The sequence below is a fragment of the Mesocricetus auratus genome, unplaced genomic scaffold (assembly GCF_017639785.1).
Source record: "Mesocricetus auratus isolate SY011 unplaced genomic scaffold, BCM_Maur_2.0 Super-Scaffold_100010, whole genome shotgun sequence".
NCBI classification, from domain to species: domain Eukaryota; kingdom Metazoa; phylum Chordata; class Mammalia; order Rodentia; family Cricetidae; genus Mesocricetus; species Mesocricetus auratus.
The window spans coordinates 20191911-20216477 of record NW_024429194.1 but is presented as its reverse complement, the minus strand read 5'-3'; the positions used below and the strand labels follow the sequence as shown (position 1 = coordinate 20216477).

General features: G+C 46.9%; 1 protein-coding gene and 2 long non-coding RNA genes across 4 annotated transcripts in view; 2 read left to right on the top strand and 1 right to left on the bottom strand.

Annotated features, from left to right (window-relative positions):
• Positions 1-24567, bottom strand: part of Asb18 (ankyrin repeat and SOCS box containing 18) — a 61056-nt gene that overhangs the window by 12562 nt on the left and 23927 nt on the right. For both annotated transcript variants that reach the window (XM_040753053.1, XM_021234188.2), the window contains one exon: positions 4349-4856. In XM_040753053.1, the coding sequence (XP_040608987.1) occupies positions 4349-4856 (508 nt within the window). The remainder of the gene's footprint in view (positions 1-4348; positions 4857-24567) is intronic.
• On the top strand, positions 4795-24170 carry LOC106022140. The gene is made up of 4 exons (XR_001197180.3): positions 4795-4933; positions 19180-19256; positions 20432-20545; positions 23785-24170. It is a non-coding gene; the product is annotated as an uncharacterized LOC106022140 (long non-coding RNA).
• LOC121142742 lies at positions 4940-10620 on the top strand. Its single transcript, XR_005879823.1, has 3 exons — positions 4940-8473; positions 8571-8685; positions 10002-10620. It is a non-coding gene; the product is annotated as an uncharacterized LOC121142742 (long non-coding RNA).

Here is a 24567-nt window from a genome sequence, read left to right as displayed (position 1 = left end):
AGTTGACCACTTGGTCCCACTGGCATTTCCAGGTGAACACAAAGAAAAAGAGAGAGAGGGAAAGAGTATGAATCAAAGGATGTGGTTCTGAAGGGCAGGTCATGTCCTCCCTAGAGGCGGCTCGGGCTTCAGGCCCTCCTAGTCTCTCTGCGGCCCCAACATTCTCTTGAAAGATGTGGACAAAGAAAAATGGGCTCCAACAGAGAGTCATGAATTTGAGGAGAAAGTCAGGAAAGCCTCTATCCCAAACCACAGCTGGGCCCACATTTCTGGGGCTCCCTACTCCACAGAGAGTCAGTCCCTTGCCCCAGAGCTGGCCCTACTCTGTCTTTACAGCTTCTAGGACTGAACCCTGGCTGCCAGCCTCTGCTTGCATTTGCCCTGGGTCTGCCCCTCCGCCTCTGGTGTGAACGAGGGATCAGCAGGGCAGAAGGCCCTGGCCTCGTGGATGGACGCAGTGTCTCCACAGCCTAGCACCGCTTGGTTTTCAGAGCGGCACAGTGAGCCGGGCTCCAATGGCTGCTCCTTGTCTGCCTGATGCCATGATGGTGCCTTTGTCTGGGCACCGGGAACTATGATTTATGTCACAAGCTCTCTGGGAAACCTTGTGCCTCAGTAATTCTGAGCTCCGCGGGTGTCTCTTTACATCTATTTAAAGTACGGCTGCTGCTCACAGGGGCTGCCTGCTCTGTAGCATTCCAGGTGGCTTGGCTGTTGCCTGCCATGGTGCCCGTGTCTCGTCTGTGGACCATCTTTGCCACCAGTTTGTATATGCTTGTTGCGTACCCCTGTGGGGGTGCTGGGGCCAGTTAGGTGGGTAGATACCTTCCCGTGTGAAGCCGACAGGGAGCCTGAGTAGCGGGGGATGCTGCCTCTCCATCCCCGGGGTTTTGTCTGCTTATCCCTGGGTAAGGCTGGCCCATCACAGGCACATCTGGCATGGATTTGGTGTGGGTAAGTGCATCTCATCTGCAGGCTGTTCAGGAAAATGGGGTCACTTCTAGAAGTGCAAGGGTGTCTATGTGAAGAGGTCAGCACCTCGTGTCCAGAGGTTGGATGCAGACCTGTGTCCTGGAGCCAGCTGCCGGAGTCCCCTGCATTCATGCAACAAACCTGGACTGAAGGTCTGTATGTCCCTGCAGGGCAGGGCAGGCAATGTGATTTTCCTATTAAAATTTCTCAAGAACTATTCAGCTCCTTCCACACTGGTGTATAATCGACCAGAGAATCCTCATGACTGCCAGGGTCAAGTGCTTCCCATGACTTTGCTGTAGCATACTGCCCAACACATGCATGCTCAACCCCTAGTCCTGAGAAATGAACATATGACCACACCACATATGGCTGGCATGGCAGCATCTGGGCCCCGAAGACATGGAGGGGAGCACAGTGCTACGAGCTGCCTCTGTAGGTCAAGGTGGGGTGCTTGCTACCCCCAGAGGCCCATCCCCAGGGATAAGGCTGGGGGCGGGTTGCAGCTCAAACTCCAACATCTGAATGGGGGGGAGAGTCCCTCAAACTGAAATGACTAGTCATGGCATGTATGTGGAGGTCAGGGGACAACTTTCTTTCTTTCTTTCTTTTTTTCCGAGACAGGGTTTCTCCATATTGTTTTTGGAGGCTGTCCTGGAACTCACTCTGTAGACTAGGCTGGCCTCAAACTCACAGAGATCTGTCTGCCTCTGCCTCCTGAGTGCTGGGATTAAAGGCAGGGGACAACTTTCAAGAGTCAGTTCTCTCTTACAAGGTGAGTCCTGGGGACTAAACTCAAGTCATCAGATTTGGCATCAAGTACCTTTACGCACTGTTCCGCCTCACCCTCCACCCCTCTAATGGAAACCACTGTCTGTCATTTTCTGTTTGCATGTGAGGCCTCCTCCTCTTCCTCTTCCTCTTCCTCCTCCTCCTTTTTTCTGAGACATGGTTTCTCTGTGGCTTTGGAGGCTGTCCTGGAACTAGCTCTTGTAGACCAGGTGGCCTCAAACTCACAGAGATCCTCCTGCCTCTGACTCCTGAGTGCTGGGATTAAAGACGTGCACCACCACCGCCTGGCCCATTTTGCTTTCTTAATGCTTTGTGTGGTTCTATATGATGACAACGGAGCATCTGGGCTTCATGTGGACAGGATGTGAACTGAATGGCAGCACAAGTCTTGTGTCCGTGTCCCAGGTAGTTGAACAGGTCCTGGTGGGAATGGGGCGTGTTTGGGGTGTGAGTTATCCATGCAGAGATGTTCCAGAACACAAGAATGCTAGCACTTCCTTTGTAGAGCCCGCCATACAGAGTACCCCAGGGGAACAACTTGGGTGACAGTGTCAAGAGTTCATATGCTGTCTGATGGGGGGACACTAGGTGAGGCAAGCATTAGTTTCCACCCTTCTCCTTCACTCTGAATGTGCCCATATGCAAAGTCACTTGAGAGAAATGTGTGAATTTCACTATCTCAGAACACTGAAAACTGTTCCTTTGGATCATCTTTGGGTAACAGCTTCCCAGATGCTGGTTCAAAGCGTACCAGGCACATATACATGTTCACATAGTATGCATAGGTAGGTGTATATGAATGAGGTATCTTAGGAGAGGGAGGTGATTTTTAAAATGATATGAACCAAAATCTTATGACTTCCTTCAATGAGGTCTTTTGGGAAGACACTCTCTTCTAGCTAATACTTTGGGAATGTTATTTGTGTGTGTGTGTGTGTGTGTGTGTGTGTGTGTGTGTGGAAGATGGAGGTCAGCTTGGGTATCATTTGCTCAGGAGCTGTCCATCTTGTCCATCTTTTGAGACAGGGTCTTTTCCAGGAACCAGGGTGTGGATGTCAACTGACTACACCTGGAATCAACTAAAACCCAAGCTTCTGGGTACTGGTGTGAGACATTTTCCTAATCAGATTGTTTGAAGCAGGAAGATCCACCCTAAATCTGGACCACACCAGAACACATAAAGGGACACTGAAGAAGAAAGCCTTGGTTTCTGTATGCTGACAAGTTCATCCACCTGCTGCTGAGGCTGGTATTAAATCTGACTTCTTCAGGACTTGAAGACTCACAGCTCTCCAGGAATCCTGCAGGACTCCAGCACCAGATGGAAACTGCTGAGACATCCAGTCTTGTGCAATGAACAGCTACTAGCTTCTCGGTCTCTCTGTCTGGAGACAGTCATGGTTGGACCTCAGGCTCTCAGCCACTCTAATAAATACCCCCCTCTCTCTCTATATATATGTCTATATTCCATTATCTCTGTGTCTTTATCAGTTCTGTTCCTTTAGAACAGCATTTCTCAACATGGGGTTTGTGACCCTTGGGGTTGAACAACCCTTTCAGAGGGGTCACATATCCTGTGTATCACATATTTATATCATGATTCATAACAGCAGTTATGAAGTAGCAATGAAATAATTTTATGGTTGGGGGTCACCACAGAATGAGGAACTATATTAAAGGGTCGCAGCATGAGGAAGGTTGAGAACCCATGCTTTTGTGAACGCTGACTAATACATTGGGTCTGGGTGATTAGGCTCCACAGGCTGGTTGGTCTGCCTCTGCCTCCCCAGTGCTGGGATTGAAGGCAGGAGCCACCCAAGCTGGGCTTTTACAGGGATGGTAGGATCCAAACTTGGCTCCTCTTGCTTTGCTGAAAGCGTTTTACTGACCAAGCCATCTCCTCAGGCCCTGGACGTCCTTTTAACATTTTTTTTTTCTTTTCGTGATTTTTTATGGCATTTTCATGCATATACATCATTGAACTTCGTTCACATTTGCCTGGGGATTTTATTGTGGTAGAATTGTTTGCCTTTTTCCCTCAAGTGACAAGGTGAGCTGAACAAACTTTGCAAAGGTACAGCCAGGGCAAGGGGCCGAGGGCTCAACACAGGGGTGACCCGAACGGGGCACATTAGGTGAGTTTCACAGCAGGGGAGAGGAATTTGCCAAGGTGTAAAGTGCACTCATTAACAAGGCTCTGAGCTGGCAGATTAAACGCCAGCTGTGACAAGAGACTCATTTTCATCTTTTTGAAAATTACACCAAAAGACGGAGCTACTGAAAAACTCGGAGCTGGCGTTGTGATGGCATCGCGGAAGTAAGTGCTAGGCATCCCCAGGAGACTACCTCGAAAGGTGACATTCTGGACTATTTAGCAACAGTGCAGCCTCTTCATTTTTTCTTTTGCTAACCACGAGGAGAATTCTAAGTCCTTCTCCTCAAAGTGGGGTCCCAAGACTCGCAGCCGCCACCTCGCCCGGGAGTTTGAGAGAAATGCAGTCCCTCCCACGACACTGAGCACATGTCATGCAAGCTCGGGCAGGTCCAGCGACTGCATGGCCAAGCTCTCTCAGGGTGCCCTTACCTTGGGGAAGGCGTCGGGCCACACGGAGGGGGATCCGTGGTTGAGGAGAGCCTGAACCGTTCTCTGCGGCGCTGCCGGGGGCGCGCACGTGGTCGTTTGCAGCGCGCGCGCTAGCGGCGACGCGCCACCGTAGTCGAGCGCGCCCGCGTCGGCGCCGTGCCGCAGCAGGAGCGTGCACAGGCTGGGGCGCGCGCGGCCGCAGGCCTTGTGCAGCGGGCTGCGCTCGTCCTCATCGCGCGCGTCTGCCGCCGCGCCGCCGCGTAGCAGGAGCGCGCACAGGCGCAGGCAGCGCGCGTGTTCGTCGGGGCTCCGCGTCGCCGCTCCGCACGCTGCGCTCAAGGCCGTCTCGCCCCGGCCGTTCCTCGCGTCCACGCGCGCCCCGCTGCCCAGGTAGAGTCGGGCGTGCTCATCCAGGGCGTGCTGGGCCGCCACGTGCAGCGGTGTGTCCCGGCCGGGGCCGCACTCCAGCTGTACTGTCGCGCCATGCTCCAGCAGCGCCTGTGCGCACCTGCGGGCAGGCCAAACCGGTCACCACCGTGCATGACCAGCTGCGACCCGCCACCCACGGCGCACCGGGCACCATAGGTAAGCTCCTACCAAAGCCAGAACTTCGGAACTCTAGGGCCAAGGCCACCCACCGCGAAGAGACTAGACCTGAGACAAAACATAATGGCAAACACAGGGTCCCATCCTCACCGGTCATCAAATGAATAGGGACATTACATAAGCACCTGGTTTTACCAAATAGGGAAGGTAATGTCCACATGACAGTGATCAGGGCGCTGGTCACTCAGACTTCATCTGAACTCCGTCAAACCTGGAGGTTAAGGTCTAGGGAGAATCCTTTAGATCAGGCTGCCCCATCTTTCCAGTGCAAGGCAAACCTTGCATTGTCCCTGTCTGGGGTGGGCTTCATCCTTACTTCAGGGACACTGATTCAGACAGGTACCAGAGGCTTCGGCGTTGGACTCATCAGGCAGAGGCACACCCATGCCTACATATGGAGCTGTTTATTCTGATCTCTTCCCCCTTGACCCAACTGTACTCTTTGACTGTTCGCACATTTCCAGTCTCCTACGGTTTCTGAGTTCCATGGGAGATTGCTTCTTCCACAGAGGAGGAAGGATTCTGCTGCCTCTAAGCTAACCAACTGGATTCAAGACTGCCTTTGACCGCAGACACCTGTCATCTCACAGGAGACCGGCTTCCTGTTCCCTGGGAGCACTTCCCCACACCTCACCTTTGGCTGACGGCTGTTTGAACAATATTAGATCTGGCAGCCTAGCCCTCTGGTAGGGAATGCAGTCTGCCATTCTGAGAGGGGGAAGTAGCCACAGACCCTCCTCCAGTGTGCCCAGTTTGTCTCCTGGGGCTCTGAGTCTCTGGATAGTGCCATCTTTGTATAGTCCCACACTGAAGCTCCCAGCCCACTCAGTCTATTGGCAGAATTCTCCATCTCTGCCCTAGTGAGACTTGGCTCCGTGACTTCCTCCTTTCCGTTTGGTTTCCTTCCTCCAGCTGTGCCATGGTAACTGTCCTGTCTCCATTTCCCTCTGTTGAGGAGAGTATGGACATCCCCATCTTTTAACTGTCACCTGTCCCTCTCCAGCGGGCTGCTGAACTCTGCTGGGGGAGGCCAGACCCTCCTTGGAGACGGGCTCTGGTCTCAGCTCACCCATCTAGATCACACAGCTCCTTTAGCAATTCCAGTCCTAGCCTGTTTCCTTTGGGGACACATCATTACCCAATTCCTACCCTCCTGGACAGTGCCTTCTTTAGATAACCCAACATGCTACTGGAGATCACAGGTCACTGGACTCTGTTGGCCTCCACCCCTCTCCATCAATTCAGAAGTCTACCCCAGGTCCACTGGGACTGCTTTCAAGTTCTCCAACAGTGACACGTGTTCTGTGCCTGCTGGGATCAGTTTCCAAGTTGACTCCTTCTATTTCCCCCATGCCTGCCCCTTTCTGTCACCTAGATCCCCAAGGGAGGGCCTGTTTTTGCCCTCTAGTTGCCCTTTGGGGTTTCTGTATCCTCCTCTCCCCATCCCCCACTGTGACTAGACTCAGCCTGGCTGGTGACAATCACTTGCATACCCTCTTCTCACCACCCCCACTGTCACTGCCGGTTGAGTGCCCCCCTTTTTCTGGAGTATTCGGGACTCTCCTAACTTGTCCGATTTTGGCCTACCAAGCTCCACGCAACCCAGAAAGAATTCTTTGCGGTGTGATGAGTCAATGGATCCACACCTGCTTAGGGCCCTGCCTTGTCCCTGAGACACAGGTGCCACCTGGGCCAGCTCCCTGGAGGCTCACCTGCTTCCTTTGCCAAGGCTCTTCCTAGTGGGCTTCCCAATTCTCTGTCCAGCGATAGACCTTAGGATTATCCTGTGGTTGCCTTCCCTCATGCCCTTGTGGGCTTCCCGTCTCTCTGTCCAGTGATAGACCCTAGGATCATCCTGTGGTTGCTTTCCCTCATGCCCATGGGATTCACCCGCACGGCCTCCCTCTCCCCGTGCCTTCCCTTCCTCCTCCTGGTACCCCCAGGCTGAAGGGGTGCATCTCTGTATCGGCCTTTGCTTTGTGCTCAAGCAGGACATTCATCACAAAACCATATCAGTGCATTTCCAACGAGTGCCGGCGCCTTTGTCTCTCATCTTAAAACTGTTGGCTCCTTGTGTGTAGAAAGTGTCTGACTGTTGGGTGTAGTGCTGTGCCTAGCTCATTATCTGTATTCCCTGAAAGCCTGTTGAACAAATGCCTCTCGCTAACGACCGTCGTTCAGCTCTCTGTTGCATCGCTGCTGATTTTCCTATTATTTACTTAACTGGGGCTCTGATCCAGATCATCCATCCAGGCTTTGGGGGCTGACAGCCGCTGCCCTGGAATGCATTTCTATTTCTTCCTAGGGACTCTCAGGATTTTTAATTCTCCCTTTGTGTTTCTCTTGCCTCCGCATCAGCAGTATCATGAGAAGTGGTCTGTCTTGGGTGAAAGATCTTTATAAACAACTACAGTGTGATGTGAAGCATCCTTTGGGAAGAAGGTACCCAGCTAAGAACGGATGCAAATTTTACAATCAGAATGCTTCGCTTTGCTTCCTGCCTGGCTCTCTGGGAGGAATTTTGAACGGTGCAGCGGGAGGTTAGAAATCAAGGGCTCTGTCTCATTTTGTCACCGAGCCTCGAAAACATTACAAACATTTTTTTCCTACTTTTTTTTTTTAAGCGGCGCAGCCTCCAAAGAAAGATATTTACCAGGAAGAGTCCTTGGCCTGATGGGCTAATGACAGGTTGCTATTTGCTGCACAGGGACAGAATGGGGACACTGGTCTACACTCTGAAGGGTTGCAGATGCCCAGCTTTTCTGTTTTTAATGGAGAGCTTAATAGGCTAACCCTTGGTGCTTTATAATACTGGGCAGCGGCTGGAGATGCAGAGTCACAGGCTGGAGAGAGAAGCCACAGGACAAATTGACGGGGGCATGTCTCTCTCAGCATAGGTCAGGCGGTCATTAAAAATGAAGGCGTGCTAGTCTAGGTAATGACACACACAGATCTGCCCCATGGATGCATGGAACCATCAGTCCACAAAGCACACTGGCAGTACTGTCTTTCAAAGCCACTAGTAAAGAACATGTTTGAGGAAAGCCTGGGATTGTATAGGACAAAGTGGGGTTACCTCAGTAGGGGGCTGTGGTGATGAGGGCTTCGGTTTCTCCTCACTGACAAATTTTCAAAACTTCTAAGACAAGTTGGAATAACAGCCTGATGTAAGAACAACAGCTCATGTTGTCAGTCACAAAACTGCCACCCCACCAGCCCCAGCAACACTGGATTGTGAGAATGCCCCTCTTTCCAAGCTTCCAGAACACTCTGAAGGTTCCCACAGATGCCTATGACAGAAGCAGGAGTTTGGGAACGCAAGTGTGACAGGAGAAAGAGGAGGGCTGGTGGTGGCAAAGAGCAAGTGACAGTTTGGGGACTTTCTGTACCCCACCCCAGGACAAAAATGTGCCTTAAATAATTTATCATTTGCATGCCACATCTGTGGTTGTGGTGGTTTCCATGAAAAAAAAAAAAAAGGTCCCAGTTACACTTGTGCATTTGAACATTTGGCCCCTGGTAGGTGGGGCTGTTTTAGGAGAGGGAGCCTTGCTGGAGGAAGAATGCGCTGGCCGTGGGCTTTGAGGGTTCACAGATTCATTCACCCCATTTTCAGTTTTCTCGACTGGCTTCCTCCCTGTGGCTGAGATGTCATCTCCTGCTCCTGGCCCTGCTGCCATGCCCTGCCATCCTCACGATGTGGACCGCCCCCTCTATAGATCCATAAGTCTGTAAGTTGCCTTGATCACGGTGTTTTGTCACAGAAACGGCAAATCACTAATACAGTGGTCCAGTGCAAAAGCGTCACTCATGCCTTCAGAGGTCTGCGGGGAGCGCCACTGGGACTGAGCCCTGAACGCTGAGCTGGGACTTGGTAAAGGAGTTTCCTGCTAGCCTGGTAGACAGGCGAAGTCAAGAGCCAGGGTGTATGTTGGGGGTGCTGTCACCTGTTGTTCTCGGAACACTGACACCTCCTCACAAGGGCTAGGACACTGCCTGGTCTTGAAAGTGTCTAATACAAAGAACCTTGGACAGACACTCACCCCTCCCCCTTTGCCCTATCTCAGTCCTCATCCTCGTCCCTGACAATACTGCAGAGATAATGGCAGCTGCTCCAAGGTCTAGGGGACAGTAAAAGACAAAGTCACTTGACTGAAGGCAGGAATGACTAGAGCTAGGGCCACCACCCCACTGAGCGTTCCCCAGAGACCATGGCTGTTACTGCTCACCCTTGGCAGAAGGTCCAAGCCTTTCCCACATTCCACCTCTTCTTCACTCCCCCGTGCCCAGCCTGCCTGCCTGTCTGGCCTCCATGATTCCTGCACATTCCATTCAGGTGGCTCCAGATGGTCCTCATCTCTGCCTCGTGGTCACCTTGCTTCCACACAGCCCTTAAGTGGAATCCCTGCCCTTTGGTCCTAGGTTGGAGAGTCTATTGGCATCTTCAGCACCTTGTTTTTTTAAGTGTGTGTGTGTGTGTGTGTGTGTGTGTGTGTGTGTGTGTAAGCCAGAAGGGCAGGTGTCTTCCTCTACCACTTGTATCTGGAGACAGGTTCTCACTATAAATGCAGCTCACCTGTTGGCTGGCCAGTGAGCGGTGGTGATCTACCCATTTCTGTTGCTCCCAGCTCTGGGGTTACAGACAGAAGTCACCCCAGACTTCTATATGAGTGATGGGGAACTTAACTTGGTCCTGGTGCTTGTGGCACAGGCACCTTACCCACTACTCCACCTCCCCTGAACACTGAGTTTGAAAAATAATGTTGACGGGACCCATGCCCGATACTGCTCAGGTGGCCGCAAACCTGAGACCTGCTAGGCTATGGACTGGGGGGAAACCAAGTGCTGTTTGTTCTTCTAAAGAAATAAAGCAGCAATAAAATGACTCCTAATAGATCAGTGTGTTGCTCAGCCACCATCAGAGAGCATCCCCCCTGCAGTAGATGGGAACAGACAGAGAGACCCTCTGCTGGACAGTGCAGCGAGTGAGAGACCTTGGAGCAGCAGGTCCTAAATGGGATATCTCCATCAAACTTCTCCCTTCCAGGCTCAGGGAACTCTGTGGAAGAGAAGGCAGAAAGATTGTAGGAGCAGTGGGGATGGATGGCACCAAGGAAACAGTGCCTTCCGGACACAAGAGGACCGATGCACGATGAACTCACAGACAGTGGCAGCATGCAGAGAGCCTGGGCAGGTCCAAGCCGGACGGGGCGCCAGCACTGAGAAGTGAATATGATCTCCTGGCCAAGGAGCTACCTCAAACTAATATCTGCTTGCAAAGGAAAAATTACTTGTCTCCAGTGGAGTCTCACTGGGTATATAAACCGCACTTTAGGGCAGGTTCTATGCCCAGCAGTAGGTGCCAACTCAAAATGAGCTCAGTGGTATTTTGAGAAATTTTAATTTTTAATTTTTGTCTCATGATGATTTTTTCTGGGCATTAAAAGCCTTTCTGGTCTTTTGTATACATATTATGGTTTCTGATTTTGCATTTTTATGGGTTTTCTCTGTGGGCATGTGTCCCTGCCTGTGTATATACTCCATGTACTTTTTCTTTTTTTTCCCGTTTGTTTTATTCTATTCTGTTTATTTTTTATTTGCCCATTTTTTTCCTAAGGAGAAAGAGAAAAAGCTGTGGAATTGGATGGGTGGGGAGGTGGAAAGGATCTGGGAGGAGATGGAAGAGGGGAAAACATGATCAGAATATATTGTATGAAAAAGGTGTATTTTCAATAAAAAATTAATTGATTAATTCATTAAAAATACATGCCATGTTCTTTTAAGACAAGGAGATGTGTTTCTTGACACAGGGCATTGTGACAATTCCTGGGCTGATATTCTGAGTTGACCCTGAAGTCAAGGCGTGGGGAGGGACAGTCTGTGGCATCTGGCTGTGGGACAGGCACAGAGTTGCATCTTACTCAGTCCTTCCAGCAACCGTTCATGGTAGAGTCATCCTCCCTGGGGTGTGGCCTAAAGCACAGGAATAGGGGACATGATGGTGGCCCCTGGTCAGGGCAGGCAACTTGGGCACAAAAGCCAGCCACCATGGATACAGTGATTCTACTACTCCTAAACAAGTAATGTGACAAAAAAAAAAAAAAAGAGTACCAACAAGGGTAAATTCATGATCGAAACATGATGTTTTGTGGGAGATAAGGGGAGCAGACATTGTTGTTGAGCACTCAGTAATGCTGTTTGTGGGCAACTCTTGCTGGATGCCCCTTGAGTCGTTGGACGTTATTGGCATCCCTCTACATCACACAGTTGCCATGAGACCTCCTCTGACATGCAGACGGGCTTCATGATAAACATTGTGGCCAGAGGCATTGTGGTCTTTGAAGCTGGTCAAGTTGGATCACCGTTACTGCTGTGCCCCTTCTTGAAGTGAGTGAGCATGGAGGAAACCAGACTGCAGGCAGGGTCCCCGGGGGAAGAGTAGCCGAAGCTTCAAGCCTGGGTTCAGGCAGAAAGCACGGTCTGAAAGCTATGTGTGTGCCAGGTTTTGGGGGAGGGATTCTGAGGAGCAGACATGGAGAGGAAAATGCAGCTATGTCCTCCAATGAAACAGTTAGAGAAAGGTTACCTCCCACTGACCGAACTCCCAGCCAGCTTAGCATGAAGGGCATGAAGGACAGGAAGCCAAACCCATAGACTAATAGAAGAGCAGTTCCACCTAATTTCTCTGGACCTTCTGCCAAGGGTTTTTGTTATTTTGAGTTTGCTACCTGTCCTTTTCATTTTCCTTCCTCCCCCTTCTTCTGGCGATGCACAAGGGTACCCAGTAGAGAAGGTCAGAGTGGACAGAGCTTTCAAGGCAGAGGAAGCAGGAAGAACCTGTTTGGCTATTTGTAGCAGCACGGTATCTCTTGGAGCAATGGCTGCTGCTGCATTTTTCAGGTGTTGGATGGTTGCAGGGGGGATGGGGCCAACTGCTCCTAGGTTACACACGGACCTCCATGCCTTGGCAGATGGAGGCATAATCAAGCAGAGGGGGAAGGGGGAAAAATTAAAATTTGGCTGTTTTTACTTCTCTAGAGTTCCTTCTTCCAAAAGAGATTAACAGCAATTCTCCCTTCTCCCCCTGCCTTTTGCTACTCTCTGGGTCCCAATATACGGGGTGAAGAAGAGAACCAAAGGTATCAGGATGAGAGGTGAGACACAGGCAGGGCGGGGAGAAACTGATAATGACGAGACTGAAGAGTTCTGAGGTGAAAGTCACAGGCAGGGAAATGCATCGATCCCGCGACTGCACCTGAGTGGACTTGACGGAGGAACCCACGTGAATAGCTGCTGCCTCAAAGCGATGCCACTCCTGTTCCCAAGGACAGCCTCTTCCTTCTACCCAGTCTTCATGGCCATCGGCAGCTGCCATGCTGGCTTCTCTCACATTGTCTAATTTTGACTCTCTGAGAATCTGTCATGGTTTTGCGCCTGTCTTTGCCCCTACGTCACTTTGCACGAAAAATGAACACTTCCTGTTTTTACTGTAGAGTCATGCTCAATTGCACAGATACACCATGTTTTAAATACAAAGATGTTTGGGTGTCTTGACTTCCTGGTTACCCTGAGTAGGACTGCCATGGTCATTTTCGTATACATCTTCCTGTGGACATGAGCCTTCATTTTCCTTACCTAGAGCCAGAGCAGCGGGTAACAGGTGGGTCCATATTTAATGTTATAAGAAAATGGCAGTTTTCCAAAGAAATTATATTATTTTACACACCAGAAAAACCAGTGTAGGCAAGTTCTAGTCGCTTCACTTTCTCACCAACATTTGCCATCATCAGATTTTGTTTGTTTTGAGTTGTAATCAGCATGACATGTAGACTATTTTATTGTGGTTTTAATATGCATTTCCTGGACAACCACCGATGCTTAGTATCTTTTATGAAGTGTCTCCCAAGACTTTGGTCTAGAAGTAAGACCTGGTTTCTAGATGCTACTTGGGGAGTGTACTGCTTAGTTTTGCCAATTTGACACAAACTAGAGTAAGGCATCTGGAAAGGGAACCTCTTTTGCCTTCACCAGATTGGCCTGGAGGCAAGCCTACGGGAGACATCTTCTTATTCCATGATTGATGTGGCAGGGTCCAGTCTACCCCAGTACTGGGCTGTATAAGAAAGTAGGCCGAGCAAGCTATGAGAGAAAGCCAGTAAGCAGTGTTCCTCTGTAGTCTCTGCCTCAGTTCCTGCCTCTTGGTTCCTGCCTTGAGTTCCTGCTCTGACTTCCTTCAATGATGGACTATGATCTTTTATTTATTTATTTATTTATTCATTTTGGTTTTTACGAGACAGGGTTTCTCTGTATTGTTTTGGAGGCTGTCGGTCCAGCCCGGCCTCGAACTCACAGAGATCGGCCTGCCTCTGCCTCCCGAGTGCTGGGATTAAAGGCGTGCGCCACCACCGCCCGGCGGACTATGATCTTTTAAGCAGTGATTTAAGCTAAGGAAACCGGTTCCTCCTCAAGTTGGTTTTGGCCAGCATTGTATCACAGCCACAGAAAGCAAAGGGATACAGGGAGAATCAGAAAGCTGAGGACCCCTGCCTGTGATGCCCTTAAGGGGAAGCTCAGGCAGAGCCTGTGGTGGGTTCTGGTTGGATAATAACCATGGAGATGCGCAGAACAACTTTGGGGCACAGGCAGGATTCGAGGGGTTAGCACAGGAGAGGTTACTGTTGAGCTTTGCCCGCACAATGCTTGTTCGTCTTTGGGTGTCAGTGTTCTTGCTGTTGCCACACTGGCACAGCACCAGCCTTCTGTGCTTCAGTTTCCTAATCTTCATGGCCCTAAAAGACACGACTAGAAATAAAACACTTGCAAGCATTCAGGAAATGACAGAGTTCTCCAAACAGCAAGCCACCAAGTGGGGCACTCTGAGCCTGCTTGCTTAAGGCATCTTAAGGTGCCTTAAATTTATGGTAACTGAGACTTCCTGTCTACTCGGTGGGCACAGGAGTGGGCCTCGACTGGACGATGTATGGCGCCCACAAGATGTGGGCGGGGCTTCTGCTGCTAGGCAGGGGCTGTTGGTGCTGGAGTTCAGTATGAACCACTGTCCCCGCTGAAATCCTGAGCAGAGCCCCTTTGCCTGTTTGTTGTTTTGCTTCAGAGAAAGAGTGCAGCGGCTTCTTCATATGTGTTGGTCCCACAGCCGCAGATTGAAGCGATTGTGGGTTTCGAATACTTGAATGCCAATTGTATCTGCCCTGAGCACGTGCAGAGCGTCCCTAGCCATCATCACTAAACAATTGAGCACGCTGAGGGTTTACACAGCACTTACGTTGCATTAGGCATTCTAAGGGTCTGGAGGTGGTTTAAAATGTACTGGAGGATGTGGGTGGTTTTTGTTAAAATTTGAGGCTGTTCCATATATCAGACTTCACCATCCTCAGATTCTGGGTACCCATGGATATCCTGGCACCAACCCTGCATGGATACCGAAGAATGCCTGCATGCCATTTCCCTCCGCTCAGATAGTCCCACCTGCCGGGCTAGAGCTGGAGCAGAATTGCTTAATGATTTCCTTCAATGATTTCCTCAATCAGCTGCTTTCACAGGTCCAATTCTGACTTATGAATTACCTTTCACTTAGTTGAACAGACACATCTGGAACAGAAAAGCGAGCCAGCGTGCTTCTTCTTAATATATGTCACAGAGGAAGCAAGTCATCTTGACTTTGCTTCAATCAAGACATGGATAGCCAAGGACAAGAATCAGAACTCTGGAAGTCATCAATAAGGTTTTAATGGCTGCGAGTAAAAAGAAAAGGGTGACAGGGTCAAGGGGGGGACTCTGGTAACAAACAGGGCGAGGCTGGCATGCAGCCCGCAAGGTGGGGAACAGAGGGACTTTACTGGGATTTTTCTTTTTTGGAAAAAAGTCTCTTCAAACAACCAACAGATTAAAGGTCTCCTGTCCCTTTTCGTGTGCTGAAATTCCGAATTCTGAAGCTTGCTGGTTGGAAGGAAGCACAGATAACTTTTTTTTTAATTCCAAGAAGTCAGATACTCAAAGGTTTTCGAGTCTTGTGCCCATGGAGAATTGCTGACTGAAAGAGGATGGGGCAGAGCTGGGTCCCTTGGCATGGTGACCATTGTTAGGAGAGCAAGGGAATGAAATGGCTCCATATGTGGGTCAGCGACCTTCTCGATACTGTGAGGTTAAAAAAAACATTAAGGATGACCTACAATTGACTATGTATAAAAGATCTCGGAGAAAGTGGCTCTTCCTTGTCAAAGTGACAATGTTTATACTCCCTGAAGCCAGACCTCCTTAGAGTCCCACCTTTAGGAGGACTTTTTGGAGCGGAAAAGTCTGTTCTCATCCTCAATTCCTTTCTGATATCTATTAACTTTTTATCCTTGGAGATAGTGGGCTATGTTATTGTGGAGGTGTGCGATGGAATCTGACAGCATTTTCAGCTTGATCGTTGGCATTGGAGGGGCTCTAAGTCAGCTGTTTCATAGTTCTGCCTGAATTTCTGGTTTAGTCATCATTTAACTTAAACTTCCTCCCCTACCTCCCATGCCACAGATTTAAATGATACAAGACTTCCAAATTAAGTGGTCAAAGGGAAAGGTTCACACAGAGAGAAATGAAAGAGAAAGTGATCTGAACGAAGCAAGGTGACAGCAGAGGAAAAGAGATTTTAGCTAGCATCATTCTGTACTGAGACGTGTCCAGAGCCCATACGAAACAATGCCCTAGACCTGCGGTGGTGCTTAAAAACCAGATGGAACCAGGAAGCTACTTCTGTCTAATGTGAAAGTTGAGCAATGCTACTGGCAGGCATGAGGTCTTAGGCTCTCATGAACTAAATGCAAACCATTGGCTCATCATAAAGACTGCTCTCAGGGCTCACAGTGTTTTCTGCTCTGAGTAGGTCCTGTTTTCTCAGTTCGTAGTAAAATATTTTATTTTACTAAATAGTAAAAAAATGTATAAAAGTGTTTTAACACTTATTTCAGGTTCATAGGGGAGGTGTCGAGGCAAGGCAAAGAGCTCACAAACTCCCTTCAGCTAGTTCTCCCTCAAGTTAAGATCTTGAATTTTATGGGACAGATGTTACCATTAGGAAACTAACATTGGGTCAATCTGATGAACTAATGATAATAAAAATGATGGTTGGATTTGACTCTCTCACTTCATATCCATGTTCTGGGTCAGGATCCAATCTAGGGTATCATGCTGCATTCAAGCTCTCTAACTTTAATTCTGAGTAAGATACAAGTAAATAATACATGTGTACCCTTAGAGGTATGGGGTATGGTAAATACCATACATGGGATATCATTGAATGAATTATATTTTCTACTGGAACATGCTATACTTGGAGATTTTGTTCTTGACAAAGAACATTCCAGCAAACAAAAAGTCACAGATGACCAACAGATGTTTAGAGTAAGGGAAGAAACAATAAAACCCCAAATTAAATGGAAATAGAGCTTTAATCTCCATAAAACAAATATAGCAATTATAAAAATGACGCGAAGACTTGCTGAGAAGGTGGGTGGAACCATCCAGTAAGTGTGGACTTAAAATGAGGAAGTGAGTGGAAACAAAAGAGAAATCCATCCTCCCTCCTGAGGTGAGTAGCCTTATCCATAAAGTTCTGTCTCACTTCAGATCCGAAGCAATGGAGCCAGGTAACTGTGGACCAAAAACCTTTGACACCATGAGCCCAAATGAATCCTTCTTTCCCTAAATTGTTTATTTCAGATGTTTGTCATAGAGATGGAAGGTTCACTAAAACATATGAAGTCATGATTGTGAACACGTTTCTAAATTTGATAAGTACATATTGCTTAAAATGAGAAATAAATAGGAATTCATGAATCTGGATGGGGAGGATAGCAGATTTCTTACTGGAGAAATGCTGGTTATAAGGCAGTGGATCTGTGTGTCTAATGTGTAGGGAGGAGGAGGAAGAGAAGGAAGAAGACAGAAGAATAGGAGGAGTGGGAAAGAATAAATTGTTGGCTCAGAATTCCTTGCCAGCAAAGATGCCTTTCAAAAACTCAAAATAATCAACTGTTTTCAAAAGCAAACACAGAGAACGTTCAAAGGCAGCGGACTCTCAGCACAAGGACCATGGAAGAACGTAGGAGAAAAAGGAAAATGATAATAAAGTCCTGGATTTCCACAGAGCAGTGAAAAAGAAAGAGCACCCGCATAAGAAAAAGTAAAATCTTTTTTCTAATGTGTCATTTTTTCCATTTTAGTTTTTTAATGATTTATTTATTTATTATGTATATAGTGTTCTGCTTGCATATCAGAAGAGGATACGAGATCTCATCATAGATGGTTGTGAGCCACCATGTGGTTGCTGGGAATTGAACTCAGGACTTCTGGAAGATCAGTCAGTGCTCTTAACCTCTGAGCCATCTCTCCAGCCTGAAAAAGTAAAATCTTATTTTGTGTTGTATCAGCATATTTAGCAGATAATTTACTGTTACAAAATAATAGCAATGCATTGTGGGACTTAAATGTGTAAGTGAAGCACAGCGGACAAGAAGAAATAAATGGTTACATGCTGTTTGTTTTTACGAGACAGGGTTTCTCTGTATTGTTTTGGAGGCTGTCGGTCCAGCCGGGCCTCGAACTCACAGAGATCCGCCTGCCTCTGCCTCCCGAGTGCAGGCATTAAAGGCGTGCGCCACCACCGCCCGGTATGATTTTTTATAGTGTGCGTTAATATTGCTTGAGGTCAGACTAAGATGAAGTAAAAGTGTACAGGGCAAAACCCAAATGGAATCACTGCAATAACACACCAAAATCATATTTATTATGGTATGCCAAAATAAATATGAAAATGAAATGAAAACACCCAGTAGAGAAGACAGAAGAAGATACAGAGAATGAAGAATAGATTTGAGATTTAATTTGAGCTTGACTAGACCTAAAATTACACTAACTGTAAATGACTTAAACACCAAATTAAAAAGCAGAGGCTTATGGGACTGTATAAAACAAATCAAGATTCAATTATAGCTTGCCTATAAGAAACCCACTTAGAACATAAAGTTAAAAATTCAGCCTTTAGTCCCAACATTCATGAGGCAGAGGCAGGTGGATCTCTGAGTTTAAGGCCAGCCTAGTCTGTACATCAAATTCCAGGACAGCCAGGACTTCATAGAGAGACACTGTCTCAAATACAAAACAAAACTGAAACAAAATTATAGCTTCATAAGCTGGGCATGGTGGCATATGTACATTATCTCAGTACTTGGGAGATGGAAGCAAAAGAATCCAAAGGTCAAAGTTATTCTTGGCTACATAATGAACCTATGTCCAGCCAGGATGTGTGAGACTCTTTCTGCAAACAAAAAAAATCAACAGTTAAAGTTTGAAAGGCTGGTTCAACAGGCAGTCAACATCTATCTTTTTTTTTTTTTTTTTTTTACGAGACAGGGTTTCTCTGTATTGTTTTGGAGGCTGTCGGTCCAGCCTGGCCTCGAACTCACAGAGATCCGCCCGCCTCTGCCTCCCGAGTGCTGGTCAACATCTATCTTAACATTTCCTTTATTCTCTCTTGACCATGGATGGTACTTTTGGCTTTCTTCTAACAAATACTCCATGGAAAAAGATACAGGATTTTTTTTCCCCCGACAGTAGGTCAAGAAAATTGTGACTTCTTCCTTGCCAGAAGACTCTTTTGTCTTCTCAACTTGCATACTTTGACAAGACAAGTTACCACACTACAAAGGCAAAGCTTATGGCTTGATTGTTTGTGCATCTCCAAGATTTACTGTGAAATTCTATCCTCAGTGGAAAAGGATAGACTTTAGTGAGAGATTGGGTCTTAAGGTCTCTGTAGTCACAGGTAGAAATGATGCTTATAAAAGGCCTTGAGGAAAGTGAGCCCATTGCTCCCACCTCTTGTCCCTCATAAGCCACTTTGCAGCCGCAAAGTTCAATGCTGGAAGCAGATGGAGTCCTCACGAGACCTGCATCTGCCAGTGCCCTCATCTCGAATTCCTCAGCCTCAGAACTGGGGGAAATAAATATATATGATTGTCAACTATCCAATCTAAGACATTTTGTTGTAGCAGCAGGAATGAAGTGGCAAGGAACTGAATTCATCCACAGCCAGTGAGGAGTGGAGATCTCCCAACCCAAAAGACCTTAAGAAATCGAATTCTTCCTGTAACCTCTTGGGCTTGTCCACAGTTTTTCTTTAGTTGGTCATTCAGATGAGACCATGGGTCTTTTGTTGTCTACAGTGCCGTCTTTTGAGAGGTCTGGAAGAAGAAAGTCTGACAAAACAGTGGCCAAGTTCCTGGCTCCCAGCAATGATGAGGTAATAAATGCATTTTCAGAGAGTTAATTTTCATGTTATGCATGTGTCCATGTGAGTATCTGCGTGCTTGTCTGTCTTTGTACCACATTTATGCCTGGTGCCCTTGGAGGTGAGAAGAGGACATGGGGCCCTCTGGAACTGAAATTGAAGATAGTTAGGAGCCCCATGTGGGTTCTGTGAACTGAATGAGATTTCTCTGCAAGAGCAGTCAGTAGTGTTCTTAACTGCTGAGCCATCTCTGCAGCCTTTAAATGTGTTGTTTTTAGTCTGTTCATGCTAATTTGTTACACAGTAGTAATAGAACTGAGGAGATGTAAAATGCTAGTACTGGTCAAAAGAGAACCCTATTGTTAAAGTAACTATTTTAAATTATTTCCTTTTTCATTTTTTAATTTTTGAAATTAAAGTGTAATTATATAATTTCCCCATTCTCTGTCTTCCCTCCAATCACGTTCATGTATCCACTTCTATGCTGTCTCTCAAATTTAAATTCATGGCTTCTTTTTCTTTAATTGTTGTTTTATGGTGTATGTGTGTGTGTGTGTGTGTGTGAGAGAGAGTGAGAGAGTCTAAATATATAAATATAACTTACTCAGTCTATATAATATTACTTGTATTATATAATTTCAGGTTCAGCCACTTGGTATTGAATAACCACTGGGAGGATCTCCCCTAGGGAAGACTATTTTTCCTGTTCTCAACATTGTAAAGTAGCTATTCTTGGCCTGAAGAGCCGGCTCAGTAGTTAAGAGCACTGACTGCTCCTCCAGAGCTCCCTAGTTCAGTCCCCAGCAACCACATGGTGGCTCACAACCATCTTTAGTGGAATCTGATGCCCTCTTCTGGCATAAAGTCATACATGCAGATAGAACTCTCATACATAAAATAAAGTAGCTAGTTTTTAATATCAGACAAGATAGACTACAGACCAAAAGAGACCACCAAAGATTAAGAATGCCATTTCATTGGATCTAGAGAGATGGCTCAGTGGTTAAGAGCACAGACTCCTCTTTCGGAGGACCCAGGGTAAATTTCCAGCAGCCACATAGTGGCTCACAACCTATGTAGGTCCAGTCCCACGGGATCCAATGCCTCTTTCTGGCCTCTGTGGGCATGGCACTCATGCAGCACACAGGCATACAGTCAGGCACACAGTCATCACATGTCTTCAACAGGGAGAAGGTGAGCCGAGAACACGGAAGTACTGACAGGCCTGGGGAGCTTGATGCTATTGGCTTTCCTAGGGTGCTGCATCCCACAACTGCCAAAGGCTGATTAATCTTTAAAAGGTATGAAATAAGTCTCGATGAATTTATAAAGTCATGCAAAGTAAAATTTTCAAACACCTTTGATTAAGTTGCGAGACAGAGGCAGGTGGATCTTGTGAGTATAAGGTCAGTGTATTCTTCCTAGAGAGTTTCTGCTCAGCCAGGGCTTTAGTGAAATAAAAGTAAAGATAGTAGCTGGGAGGACATGCAGCCCTGAAAGACTGCATTTGGAAATAGTATTCAAACCGATAACAGCATACATTTAAGAAATTTAAAAAGATCAACAAACAAAACTCAATGCAAGAAAGAAAGAAAAGTGGAAAATTAAATAGAGAGGGGACATAAAAATAAAACAGAAGATTAATAAAATCAGAAAAACCTCATGGGGTCAGGTAAACGCTAACATCATGAATGAGAGCAGGTCAATGAAATCAGAAAACAAAACTGATGGGTGGAACACACCACAGTGCCATGAAGGACAGATGTAATATGACAGAATTCACAGCCAGTAAGAGAAAAGTCAGGGTCAACTTCATTCTAACGAATTAGACAACTTAGCTGAAAGTGACAAATCTCTGTGGAATCTTACTCAAGAAGAGAAACAACCTGTCTCTATTTAGGAAAGAACTTGAGTTCGTAGTTAGAAACCTCTTGCTAAGAAAACACCACATCCAGATAGCTTTGGTGGGGAACTGCAACAAACAACTGAGACACTTTAAGATCTAGAAAATAGAAGAGAGAGAAAAGAGAGAGGAGAAGGGACTGCTTCTTAGTTCATTATTAAGATTGTATCACACTGATGCTCAATTCAGACAAAGATGGTGTAAGACAACCGTAGTCTAATATCTCTCATGAAAATAAATATAGACATTAAAAACATCACAGCAAATGAAAACCAATTACCTATCTATCATCTATCTCTGCATCCATCTATCTACCTCTCTATCCATCGATCCAACTGTCTATCCATCCACCCATGCATCCATCTATTATCTATCTGTCATCTATATATCTATCCACCCGTCCATTTCGTCTATCTATCTATCTATCTATCTATCTATCTATCTATCTATCTATCTATCTGCATATAATAATCCATGAGGGTAGTTAATAATCCCAGGAATGCAAGGTTGTCCCTATATAATACACATTTCAACAAGCTAGGAATAGAAAGGAGTGCTTTGTCTTTTAAAAAGGCAATCTATAGAACTTCTTAATGGTGAAAAGACATTCAATGTTGTGCTCTAAGGTAAAGGAACAAGGAAAAGCGACTCTTCAACATTTCTCTTCAGAACTGCACTGCAGGTTCTAGTCAGTGAAATAAGTATGAGAAAGAGGATTTAGATTGCAAAGGAAGCAGAACTAAACTTGTTTGCAGAAGATATAATTATCTGCCTGGAAATTCCCTGAAACTTATAAAAAGCCTTTAGAGAAACCAGTGAGTCCATTGAGGCAGAAGGCTACAAAGTCACCACACAAAAACCTACCAGTTTCGTATGGTAGCTGCACAAAATCTTGGAGGACCCTTCTAAGTAGTATTTCATGCTGTGGAATACTAGTCAGCATGAAAAAGGAATGGTCTATGGGCTGTACACAATAACAGTATGGGTGTGCTTTAGAGTAAATACGCTGAGGAAAAGAAGCCAGAGGGACCCCTGCTGGAACATTTTGATATCCATATGGAAAAGCAAAGACACACACACACACACACACACACTCACACACACACTCACACACACACACACACCCTAGTCACTTTGATCTCTCCTCACAACATATGCAGAAGTGAATTCAAAGTGGGTCATAGATTTTTTTGGATCATCTCAGTCTTGGCATGTGACAGCAGGTCCCACAGTGCTGTGAGACAGAAGAAAGGAGACAGGGGACAAGCAGCTTTGCATCTGTACACAATTGCTGGGGACCTATGAAGTGAACTGTGTCCTTAGAGGTAGTTGGGTCAGAAACAGGACCGTTGTGAGTTCACGACAGTGGGAATTGACCCAGTTTACGTTAAGCTGATAGCAAAGAGCCAGGCACACTTTCTGTAGTCAGGTTCTGAGTGCAGAACCTCTCACACCGTTAGCATACTTTTGTTTATTCAGTTTCCTGAGAAACTGCAGGACAAAGTATCTGGGGTTACCTTGGCCTCAAAGTTATAACTCGAGGCGGTTGCAGTCTGGGCAAGATGAATCCAGATTCTAATGGAGGACTGTAAGATTTGTTTGTAGACAAGAATGTAGAAAACCTTGTGGGCTTGAGTCAGTCAAAGAAGTTAGATAAAATAGCCCAACACATATCCTAAAACAGTAAATTGACAATGTGAACTTTGTGGAAAAGAAGAACTTCTGTTCTTCACAGACATTAAGAGAAGACAATAGAAGGTAGAGTCTGGGAGATGGTGCTTGCCAGTCAATCTCTAAGTTAGCACAGAAAAAAAAAGCTGACTTGAACATCTGGGCAAAGGATCTGAACAGACAGCCCACCTGAGAAGAAATACGGATGGCAGGAAAGTATGGGTTAAGCATCCGTGAGTAAGTTCAGTATAATTGGGAAATAATATAATCGGGGAAATGCAAATTGAAGCCATGGTGGTTTTACTTCTTTGTGTCTGTATGCATGTCTGCAATTCAAATGCCTGTGCTGCCAAAGGGAATGTCAATGTATAACAAACTTTGCAAACCGTAGTGGTAGTGGTGGTAACTTTAGAGTTCCCTTCTTAATCTCATGGGACAGGTTAGTTATTACAATCCTAGGGTTACACAAAGTGATAAAAGCTTACAAAAGAGCACAAAGTTCAGGGATATTTGATTTGTAACAGGCCCCAAGTTGGAAACAATTAAATGTCTTTCATCATCGCCTTCACCACCGCCACCACCACCATTTTGCAGTAACTAGGGATTGAACTCAGAGTCTCACGAATGCCAGTGAAATGCCTTACCCACCATCTCCCGGGGGTTCAAACATCTTTCAGTTAGGAATGGATAAAACACTGTGGTACATTTACACCGTAGAATACTTCTTAGCACGAATAGGGAATGAGCTATGGGATACCCCCGGCAGCATGGATGTATCCCAGAAGAATTATGTTGAGGGTAAGAAGCTAGATATATATATATTAATATGAAAATTTAGAAGTTGTTGGACTTTTTAAGCATGTGTGACTTACTGATTCCTTCACGGGGTGGACCTTGGGCCTCTAGCATCCCCCACTCTGGACCCGGTGCCTAACATCTCTGCTTGTTTGCTGCACTCACCTCTAGGGCCAGAAGAACCCCATAACTTTGGGCTGATGGGGAGTAGCGGACCCCAGCAAGATCCAAGTACGAAGTGGAGTGATTTTATGTCATCATCACTACAGAGAAAGCAGCCAAGCAATAATAACGCCAAGAGCAGGGACTAGAACATTCGAAAAGATGTTGGGACGACACAATGCTGGCAGGAAAACCCAAAGCAGCTCCAACCAAGGTCGCGAGTGGGGGTTGGAGGGCTTTACTCTGCTCGGCCCCAGGCAGAGCAACCCGGGCGGGTGGAGTCCTTGCGGGCCTCGGAAGCCCCCGCCCGAGGAGCTAACCATTTATGTCACACTGTGACAATTATTCTGCATAAAATTATCATTAAAAACCCTAATTTTTCAGCTTCCAACGCCGCCAGTGGCCTTTTAGCATTCTTCAGCGCCGCGTCTGCAGGCCATGATCAGAGGCTCATTACCGCCGCGTGGCGCCCCGCGCGCTCGCAATCAAGCGCTAATTAACCCGCCCGGGGCCGCGCCGGCGGGGCGGGGTCGGGGACGGTCCAGCGGCCCGTGGGGCGGGGTTCATGGCCTAGGGACTGTCCCAGCCTGGGCCCTAAAGATCCCAGCCTGGAGCAGTGTGTCAGGATCACTGGTCTGGGATTTAGTGTCAGAATCTCAAGCCTGGGAACGAGGGTCAGGGTCTCTGATGTGGGGAGTAGGCTTAGGGTCCTGGGTCTGGAGACTAGGGACAGACCTGGGGACTAGAGTCACAATCCCATGTTTGGGGACTAGGGCACATAGATAGATCCTG